We start from the raw sequence: 11,319 nt of genomic DNA on the forward strand, positions 1-11,319 counted from the left end.
GAAGTAGAGATAACGACTGTTGCACGCTAGAGAGCAATAAACGCCTTCAAAGTATCATGCTATTGAATGCATATAAAGGAATGCCCGCATGACCTGGCCCATTCTGTTCCATGAACATTGGAAGCGAAAATTGACGACAAGAAAGGATAAACAAAAAGCCTATATCGCACGAAGCCTGAAGAGTTTCTTTTACAATTTGTAATTTAGTACTTCACATTGAATGCGTCCGGGCGCCCCTATAGATATCATACAATGGGAACGCCTAAACACTTTTTGTTTCACAGCATCACGTTTGTAAATTACCTGAAGCTTTCCACCGATGTGAACGTTTATGCAAGCATGCAGCGCTTGAGGGCGACGCTGAGCAGTTAGACATTGACAGAGCATCATATTGTTTTATTGAAGGACAATCTTCATACCGAAAAATAAATTCTGGACGAAAGAACAGTCCCTACACATAGATGCAGCATTTTTGCCTTGGTCCACAAGTGGCTGCCAGTTCAGGCGCTTCCTTACAATTCGTTTGTGCCGGGCTGCACTCTCCGCCTCTAGCAGCGCAGGTCTTGACGTTGGCTGAGGCAAAACAAAGGAGAAGAAACAATGTTACTTACTTTGCCTGTTCTTTAAAAGTTCATGATATACACTTCAGAATATAGGCCAGACTATACAGTAACTGGCGGGTTAGGAGCAAGGGGGCGTGTCTTTGAGAAGTCTATAGCCTCTAGCGTGAACTAGCGAAGTTCCCAGATAAAAGGCGCACTTGGTGGTTAAAGGAGCGACAAGAGTGGACTGCTAAAAGTGCGGGTTTTAGGAAGCAAATACAGCAGCAGAATAAACTGAATGACGCCATTTTGTTCCTGCGAAGTGGCCTTCTGCATGAGCGTTGCATGTCGTTATTTGTAAAATAAAGCGTCTAGCTTTAACGCGAGCTGGCGTCAAGACTTCATTAGTAACGTGCGCACGACAGAAGCTGACGCATAACTGAAGTGTTAACTATTGAAATTAAGGTCGTGTTGGAAGCAGGACAGCTACAAATTGATGCGCCTTTATTCCTTCGACCAAACGCGGTGAAATGCGGTACACTCTAAAAAAAAAAAGGGGGTGTAGATGTTCATGTAAAGCTACACTCTAAAAAAAGGGGGTGTAGACGTTACACCCCTTGTCACATATACGACACCCCAAAACTTCACTTCGAGGTACAGCGCGCTGATGTCGAACTGACTGCCCCAACTTTTGCGAGAGGGTTGATAACGGTGCGATATAACATATTAAGCAGCTAAAGTATGTACCAAAGTCTACAGGAAAAAAAAAAAAAAAACACACAGGTTTTGCAGTTGAGCTTAGAAAACCCCGATAACTTTTTTTGCAGTCAGTCGCACTTACATTAACTATTTTAATCAGTTGTACAACTCGGCTATCAAGCCGCTCGTGAAATTTGGTAGCGTCGGCACAACGTCAGTGCGCTGGACATCCAACTGAAGCTTTGGGGTGTCGTATATGTGCCAAGGGGTGTAACGTCTACACCCCCTTTTTTTAGAGTGTATAGCTTTACATGAACATCGTTAGTGAAAACAATTAGAAAAGGAAATGATACGGTGATGAAATGGTTGCAATATGCTGTACACACATCAAGGACGACGTGCAGGACGGCGTCTAGGACGACGTCAAGGACGGCGTGTAGGGCGACCTCTAGGACGACGTCTAGGACAACGTCAAGGACGGCATCTAGGACGACACCCAGAATGACGTCAAGAACGACGTCTAGGACAACCTCAAGGACGACGTCTAAGACCACATCTTAGAGGACGACGTCAAGGACGTCAGGTCACGTCAGCTTCAACTACCGGCGCTTACGAACTTACGCGACCGGCGCATACGCGAACGGGGCTTACGTAACCGGCGCTTACGAGCTTACTGGACTGGAGCTTATGCGACCGGCGCTTCAGCCAATGGCGCTTGAGCCACATACGCTTCATCGGCCACCATCGCTTCAGCCACACACGCATCAGCCACGGGCGTTTCGCCATTTTGATTAGTGACCTTGAGCGTGGCTGGGCATATAAAGCTACCACTTTAAAACGCCCTGGGTCATGGGGAAATTACTTCCAAGATGTAATTTAATTACAGTTACAATTCCTTTGCTTCAAAAGTAGTTTAACTACAATTACAATTACTACTACGTGAACAGTAATTAACTACAATTACAAATTACTTTTAAAAGGTAATGCAATTACTTTACAATTACTTATTTCTCAGAGCGACCCGACTTGGGCAATAGAACTTTAAATGAGTTGTATAAAATGCAACGTACTTGTTCATTCCTTGCCCCAATGTTTGAGGAGGCTTAAGCATTGCTGCATCAATGTCACGTATAGTACTTTCCTTTTATGAATTTTGTAAAATTCATGATGAACTTTCGTGTTTGGGGCAATAAAGTACTACGTTATATTTTTAATAAAAATAATGAATTAGTTTATATGCTGGAAGACGCCAGATCGCTAAAGAAAAAATTGTGCTGACAGACTAGCCAGGCAAATAAAAATGTGGCAGTTGTCAAATATAATATTTTACAAGTGTTAACAAAAAAAAAAAAAATCCACACGCGCTAATATGACCGCAGTCACACAGAAAAATTATGGTATAGTAAATTATTTACATTGAGTTGAAATGATTGTCTCGGAAATATATAAGAACCGAATCGGAGCTTCCGAATCATTGGTGACAATATTTACAGGTGCGAGGTCAGTCTCCAAAATGATTGTGCAAATAATATCCGAAGTAAACCCTACATGAAATAAACTTTAAAATAATACAAAGATAGAAATATGGGACAGTACTGAAAAACTAACGTAAAAACTGGCAAAGAAAAATAAGAAAAATAGCTTCATAGGCGATTAAAATTTCCAACCTCGGCTGAAAGCTGAAGCTCAATTCTTTTTTTTTCGATATTTTGGCATGTTTACGCTATTGTTTTCTGTTCACACTGCAGACGGCGCGACACGGCGCCGTTGAGATAGGCTCCAAAGATGATTGTCTCTCAGCCCGCCGTGTAAGCAACAAAACAACAAACAATGCGATGCTATTTTTGTTGTACCTGTGTGTGAGTGCGTGTCTTTGTGTGAATGGTTCACCGAGATTTAGGCCGCTTGTGCGAGCGCTGAGGCTTTCAGAGAGGATCCGCCGGCGCCACAAAGTTTTGCAGAAGTGATTGTAATTGTGCCTGATAATTTTCAATTACTGACACTAGAAACTAATTAAATTAAATTACAATTACTTTTAGTCGAAGGTAATTAATTACATTTACAAATTACAAAGAAAAGTAATGAAATTACAGTAATTCGATTACTGTAATTGAATTACTATCTAAGTATGGTTGCGATAAACCTATCACGAAATCGCAATTAATACTTAATTGAAATAGGAAAAAGAACAACTCTAAATGACTGCATCCTTGTACTATACGTCTAAATTCATAACATGACCAGTTTGGCAAGGTACTATAGGTACCGTGCGACTGCAGTTTGAATGGCTCCAAAAGAGATGCTCGTTTTAGTTATGAGTTCTGCCTAACCGTTCCAGCCAGCTTGGCGGAGGCGGCGGCGCAATTTTCTCAGTCCGAAGAACAAGGTAAATCTATTGACGCCCTTTGTATATAAGTGAGTTTAAGATGCACTCTCCGATCGTCCTGTGAAACGTTTATTAGACGGGACCAAGATTCAAATGCAATACTTACAGTGTACGTCTTTTGTCAGTAAGTTCAATGTACATTTGCAGGAAAACAAAACAGGTAGAATAATGCCTGTTTTCTTTATACTGGCAGTTTACAGAACACGCAAAATATGGTTGGATATGCTCAGGAAAACTCATCTGTACGTTTTTCAATGGAGCGTCAAACCTTCCGGCCGAGGCAATGATTAGGTGTTGACGCATTCTTGGAGTTTGGGTAATGAATCTGGACTAGGATCATGAGCGCCCGAAGTGTCATACCTGGCGCTTTTTGACAGACTTTAATTTCGGGCCAAAGGTCATCTGGTTTTCTAAGTTTGCTATACTTCGTTTCACGCAAATCAAAGCGTAATATAAGCACATAATCATGGTGCTTTCACTGTGGTTGGTTTGCTTAGCCAATAATTGTACGCACATAGAAGGATAAGCGAACGCCTTGACGTTGCGCTTTTGTCACTGCCCAGTTTGCCACATTAGCTTGAAGTGTCGACCGCGCTCTGGCATAAAGGGGCCATGCAACGATATTGGGTAGAAATGTTTCTCACTTTACACCAGCTTACCGACAAAAGTGTGACCCAAGAATACTCAAACGCTACGCCACTAAACAAGAAGCGTCTTCATCGCGGTGGAATTCGAAGGATAATAGCGAACGTTTTCTTTCAGTCTCTCCTTCGCAAAACTTGATGACGAAATTGTGGGGCAACGCCAATAATGCGATCCCTGGGATTTCGTCATCGGCTCCAGATCACGTGGCCGCTTGTTGTGGCTACGAGTTGAAGGGTTAAACGCTTAGTTTTTCTGGATTTTTTGTTCTGCGACTACCATTGCGTGTAGAAAAAGAAAAGCGTATTTCATAGGTCATGAATGTAAATAAAGAATTCTAAACAGTATTTAGTGAAAGTAAACGAAAAACAAATATTTGCATCGCCTTTTTAAGGAAAAAAACAAGGCCTTGCCACAGACCTCAGTCAGTGATGTTACACAATCTCGAACAGGGACAGCGCATGGTTTCGTCTAGTGTTCCACGTCACCACTGTGCTTAGTTTGACCGTACGGGTGATAAGATACGGCAGGTTTCTTGCAATCAACTCACCGAGGTCGCAGCAGACGGTACTGCAGCCGGATTTCCTCTTGATATGTTGCCTAGGACAGACACGCTCGGGCACGCAGCCGTAGCCAGCGGCTACGCACTCGTTCCCCTGCGAGAATTCTGAAAATATGGAAATCAGAGTAGCCTTGTCAGAGTGCAAGGCTGAAGGCTGTCGAACTCGTGTGCGTGTGCGAGCATGCGTGTGTGGATGTATGTATGCAGCCCTGTCAGAGGGCAGAGCTTGGGACTTCATTACTTACAGTGACAACCAAAGGTGATCTCGTCATTTTAACCGACATTTTGATTAACAATAATGAGCCCGCCGATTAAATGTATGTTTAGTACTTCTCCTGGGCGTCTCATTGTAGACAGTTGCGATATGGCGTAAGAGTTACAAACGTTCTCTAAAGTGTGTACGGAGAAAAAAAAAGCTACTTCTATATTATTAATTATATCGCTATTAAATGGTTGTGAATGGTAAACATATATCTGACTGAATACGGCGGCTAAATTTGCGGCACAAATATACGCTCAAGGGTTTCATGCCGGCTGAGTCAAATTTTGGTATTGCATCAATCGATTTGATATGCAAATCGATTGATGCAGTAAGTGTTTGCTACTTCCAGATACATTTCCTACTCTTTCTTTGGGACCTTATTTCTGTCTCGCCGAAAGTGTGTAAACACAAGACGTCCACGAGGCGGAACAAGTCGACGCTATCTACACGTGCGTAGAAAACTAATTGTGTGTTTTCCGTGTCACTCTTGCACTACGCAGCTCTGTGTTGGCTCGCTCTGGCCTTGATAAGCAACATCGTATTGCACAATATCCCCGACAAAAGTGAAGCGTTGCCTGCAAATTGGAAATCGGAGAACATCTAAGCGTTAGAAAAGTTGGCAATTCTCTTAATCATTACATTGACAAACCAAAAATGCCACGTCATGCCTTCCTTCATCGTCGCTTACCAGTTAACATAGGTGAGCCAGCACCATTACAACAGCATAAAGCCGCATTTTCGCCATTGTGCGAAAATGCGGAGAAGAACCGACGAACTTCGCCCGGGCTATGGTGCCCGGCACGCGTCTCCGACTGGTGTGTTTACCGCGCCCAAAAAAGTGGTCCCTCGATTTCCGCCTGATAACGTCATAGAAGTGTCATGCTGTCGCCGGTCGCGACCCTGGTGGTGTCTCAGTAGCTGTGGTGGATATGGCAGACGCCTGTTCTGCTGCAGGTCGCTCCCCACTGTGACAGTCCACGGAAGCTACAGCAGCCGAAAGTTGGGACGCCTGGGACGCCGTGACGACAGCGACACTCGCGTTGACTCGCGCTTTTCGCCAGCAATTCTACGGCCATCCGCCAGGATCGCGACAGTCAACAGCATGACACTCCGGCTCCTGTGACGTCATTTGTTGCCACTTGGGGACCACTTTTGATGTATGCGCAGCATAGGACTCTAAACACACCAGTCGAAGACGCGTTCCAGGCACTATACCCGGGCTGTGCGGAGCGCAAGTTCGTCTGCTTCTTTTGCAGGGGGTTTGGTGACGTCAGAACGCCGAGGTCTGGTTCTCTGATCGAAGGATGGTGGGTAGACCTCAAAACAAGCTGCCTTGAGGTCTACCCACTATCCTTGGATCAGAGCCAACCAGACCTCGGCGTTCTCAAGTCGCCACACCATTCCTGCAAAAGCAGACGAGCTTGCGCTCCACTTACGTTCGCTTTGTGCGTGGCGCCAACAGCCACTGTTCTCAGCATACATAGGTAAATTACTTCCAAAATGTAATCTAATTACAATTACAATTAGTTTGCTTCAAAAGAGTTTAACTACAATTACAATTACTGCTAGGTGAAAAGTAATTAATTACAATTGGAAATTACTTTTAAAAAGGTAATGAAATTTCTTTACAAATACTTATTTCTGAGAGCGACCCGACTTGGGCCATATGACTTTAAGCGAGTTGTATAGAATGCAACGTATTTGTTCATTCCTTACTCCAATGTTCACGTACTGTTCGTACTCTCTTTTTATGAATTTTGTTAATTCATAATATAACTTGACAGTATGGGTAAATGAAGTACTACGTTCTTATATTTTAATAAATAAGAACAAATTAGCTGATATGTTGCAAGACGCCAGATTGCCAAAGAAAAAATTAAGTTGACAGGTTAGCCAGGCCAATAAAAATGTGAGAATTAGTCATATAGGAATATTTACGAGTGTTAATACAAAAGTAAAATCCACACGCACTAATACGATCCCATTCACATACAAATATTATGGTATTGGAAATTATTTACATTGAGTTGAAATTTTAATGGCTCCAAAATATATAAGTACCGAATCGGGGCTCGAGAATCATTGGTGACAATATTCACAGGTGCGAGGTCAGTCTCCGAAATGCTTATGCAAATAATATCCGAAGTAAAACCAACATGAAATAAACTTGAAAATAATACAAAGATACCCATATGCGACAGCACTGGAAGAGAGACGTAAAAAAAAGAAAAAACTGGCAAAAAGAAAGAAAAGTAACTTCATAGGCAATTAAAATTCCCAACATCGGCTGAAAGCTGAAGCTCAATTTTTTTTTCTTTCAATATTTTGCCATGTTCTCGCACCGAAGACGGCGCTGTGAAGCGCCGTCTCCGGCATACTTGGGTAGTAATTGAATTACTACCCAAGTATGCTGTCCTGACGCCGCGCGCAAAACGATCGACGCTGGACGAAATTCGTCGTCGCTTGTTCGCTCAGCACAGACTAGACGCCCGAGCGCATTGCTTTGGTAGGGGGATCGGCGGCCCGGCGTGCTGGCGCACCGTAGCTCGGAGCACGTGGAGCGAAAGGTCGCGCTGCAGAGCCCAGTTATCCTGTGGGTTCAAACCACACTTCTCCCCATTTCAATCTGGATGAACCTCGTAGCGGATTGCCGTCGTGTTAAAGACCCCAGGCTAGCACATGCACTGCACTGGCTAATTTTTTTATATATATATATACAGTGTGCAACAATACTCTGGAAGACTAAGCACACGCTCTCAAACATCTAGCGATTAATTTGTTTTCTTTTTAGGTTTGGTAGTTGCGATAACCTAAGGCGCCGGCAATACCTGAGGTGCCAGCTGCCTGAGGCGCCAGCTACCTGAGGTAATGGCCTTGTTTAGATAGGTCTCTAGATCGTTAAAGAAAGATGCCCTTATCCACTCTCAATCAACATTGTGCGCTCTTGCTTGGCAATGTGGCGAGCTCGCGTGGTATGGTTGGGGTTTCTGCATCTTTTTTTGCGGGTTGGCCCGGGGAAGCGGGGAAAAAAATGTGTATGTGTGTGTGTGTGTGGGGGGGGGGGGGGGAGGGGGGCGGTTAAGGCGCAAGGAAGTGTTGACGCAGGTTCTTCCAACTAAGGATAATAAGTAATCTGCGGAAGGAATGGTGCTGCACGGATAGTGTCCGCTGCGACGGCGCCCCACCAGAAGCAGACGACCCAGGAATGAGGAAACACGAGTCTTGTCGGGGACTCTCGGGCACACGAGAAAACCGGTAGCGGCACGTTTCGTATGCCGACCAACTCAACTCACCGAGAAGCAGAAACGTGGAGACGAGTAGCAGCAGAACAGCTGTGGGGGCCATGATTTCCACGCGTGTGCCGACGATTCTGTTCGTTGTACGAGCGGTCAGGAATTCGGGGTTTTTCTTCCTGTTCCCTCAGGCTGTGCGTGCGAAAGTCGAGCGGTGAGCCGAGGAAGGGTCCACTTATATACAGCGGCGGACTACGACAAACTGGCGTCAGGAGCGCGCGTAGCTATGACGAATGATTGGCGCGCGAGCTACTGCGTCGTCTGCTCGCCGGAGGCCGGGCGGCGGACGTGCATTCGCAGGTTGCCAGACGCTTCGGCTCGTCGAATCGAGAAACGCTACGATCGTTCAAGCCTCCGCTGAAACGGCTTTTTGATGGCAATACCTCGTGGCCTTCCCTGTCTCCTCTCTTTGTTTTGGTTTTCGATTTTGCCAATCGTTTTATTCTGGTTTGTGTTGGCGCCGAGAAAAAGAGTTGCGCCCGCATGGGAAAGGTAATTTATAGATGGGGTTACAAAGAATAATGAAACCCTAACGGACCGAGCTCTGCTGCCAAGGAGAGTGAGTTGTTGCGCGAGAGGCCAATGAGAGTTTCACAATGCTGATTGTTGTCACCGAGATGTTTGTGCAGGCTAGTAGAGAAAACTGTTTGCATATAGTTTATTTTTGTTGCATGTTCGACCATGTTGGCGCATAGTCATAGGGGAGTGTAGCTTTTTTCCCCCTGGCGTGAACCTGCCCCATATGAATAAAGCAGAGCGCGGTGTTTACGTAGCGCGATGCACCTATCGAGGAAGATAATAGTAAAAGACTAGCTCGGAGGTGCGGCACGAACGCCATCGGCGAGGTCAAGCCATTCTGGTGAAACCTGTGCTACTCAAAATACAGCCTTGCAAGGGACTGCGCAATCGCGACCGTTTTGCCTTCAAATGCACCACAGCGGATCTTACCTACGATTACGAGTCGTCGTAGCCACTCGAGAGGTGAAAGTGAGCCACGTGGCCGTTCGGTTGGGCGCAGCGACGCGCCGCTCGTGAATTCACGGTACACACACTCAACGTTGGATTGACTCTCATGGCTCATAGCATTCCGCATGGTCCATTTAAAGTTGAAATAAAGTTCTCCGTAGGTTGCACCTTGGTCTGAAATCTTGCGTTATTTTCCTCATAGGAGAATGCGTCGAAGCCTTTTTCCGGTAAAACAATCGGCAGTGGAAGCATGCAAATGCGCGCCCACTTTTTGTGAACGGTTGAATAATATATCTGTAAACGTCCCTTCTGCTTTCTACACTTGCATCACTCTTCGGTGTTGCCGAGGTTAACGTATTCATGCTCTGTTGCGGGGAGGTTTCTGGGTGTTACAAATTGTGTTCAACCGGAATACGTGTAATGCGTAAACATGTTTTTTTTTTGTGTGTGTGTGTGTAGCTCTTGACCGCAACCTTGGTTAGCGATCACTGTTTGAGCACGATACAATGTTGCTTCAATTTAGTCTTGTGAAAATTGATCAAATACGAGAATTGTGAGTGATCAACTTATAGACCTTGATATAAAGCCCGAATGACATGTTGTCGTATTTGAAATAAGGGGTGCGCGAATAGTGGTTCCAATCGAATAGCTCCATGTTATCCCTGGCTTCAACACTGTTAGATAGCCTGTTGTCGACGTTGCTTTTCCTTGCACTGTGATATATAATAATGACGCAGCGCTATTCGATTCGAACCACTACCCGCACATCCCCATTAAAAAAAAAAAAGAGATAAAGATACACAAAACACACACACACACCCACACACACACACACACACACACACACACACACACACACACACACACACACACACACACACAAAGAAACGGGTGTAGTGATTTTAATTGTTCCAATAAAGGGCTTCTGGCGCTGTGCCATCTTCAGCGTTTGGGCATCTGTACGCGTGCTTTACTCGCTTTCCGAAGTGTCGAACATGCGCCTTCTGGGCTGTAGAAGCCGCATGGTGTGTTGTAGATTTGGGAATATTGGAATGGTAGTTTGTTCTTATATGTCAGAGCAATAGACTTGCAAACTTTTTTGCCCTATTTATTTGATGTTGTCAATCAATTTCCGGGAATACGCCACGCGGCAGACAACCCTTAGCAATAAAGTGCTGGAGAGTATGTGTCAGTGCATGCATGCGACTGACATTGCAACCTAAAATTACGAACGTTACATCGCAAAATTAGATCGACAATTTGATAATTCTATTAATTAGACTTCGTTTGGTTACTAACCTGTCGCCACGTAGCGTAAACCACACAGCTTTTTTTCCTTTTCGCATTTCTTTTTTATTATATTGAGAAAGGTGTGGTACAAAGGGCCAAACAAATAACTGAAAGGCGAACGGAACCAGGGTTGGGCAGTATCGCAATACAAATGTGTCGCGATGGTATTTCATAAATCATTTTTTTTATTTATTTATGTAATGCGATATAATATGTTCCGAACAGCATTTGCATTCGCTGTATTAAAATACATTTTAGGGTGTATTCCTGGCATCTTGATACATTCAGTAGCCGACGTAGTACAATCGGGTTCGAATGAAAGTATACGAGCACTGGAGCGCGTGGCCGTCGACACGTGCTGCGCCTCCTGGAGGCCTTTGGAAACTGATAAAACTACGGGGTGGAGAGTAGGGCGCTGCGAGGGTCTGCGTCCTGAATCCCGGAGAAAAGCTCACCGGAGAAAAGCTCACCGGAGAAAAGCTCACCGGAGATAAGCTCACCGGAGAAAAGCTCACCGCAAAACCGGCGGATGCGGAGAAAAGCTCACCGGCCATTGAGCGTATGCGCAGAAAAGCTCACCGATATGTTTTCTTCTTTTTATATGGAGGCCGTTGGATCGTGCGTAACATATATCAATTTATTATTATTATTATCTCTTTGAAGCTTTTGTTAACATT

At 44.7% G+C, this 11,319-nt stretch overlaps 1 protein-coding gene across 1 annotated transcript; it reads right to left on the reverse strand.

The window, feature by feature from the left end:
- Nucleotides 1-375: 375 nt before the first annotated feature.
- LOC8030065 (carboxypeptidase inhibitor) lies at nt 376-8,722 on the reverse strand. Its single transcript, XM_029995664.4, has 3 exons — nt 8,387-8,722; nt 4,820-4,936; nt 376-573 (listed from the first exon to the last, which is right to left on the reverse strand). Exons 1-3 carry the CDS (start codon nt 8,436-8,438, stop codon nt 452-454), a joined length of 291 nt encoding a protein of 96 aa, XP_029851524.1. The 5' UTR covers nt 8,439-8,722; the 3' UTR covers nt 376-451.
- Between the last annotated feature and the right edge of the window lie 2,597 nt (nt 8,723-11,319).

Source organism: Ixodes scapularis, unplaced genomic scaffold (genome assembly GCF_016920785.2).
Source record: "Ixodes scapularis isolate PalLabHiFi unplaced genomic scaffold, ASM1692078v2 PGA_scaffold9__187_contigs__length_104089568, whole genome shotgun sequence".
NCBI lineage: Eukaryota > Metazoa > Arthropoda > Arachnida > Ixodida > Ixodidae > Ixodes > Ixodes scapularis.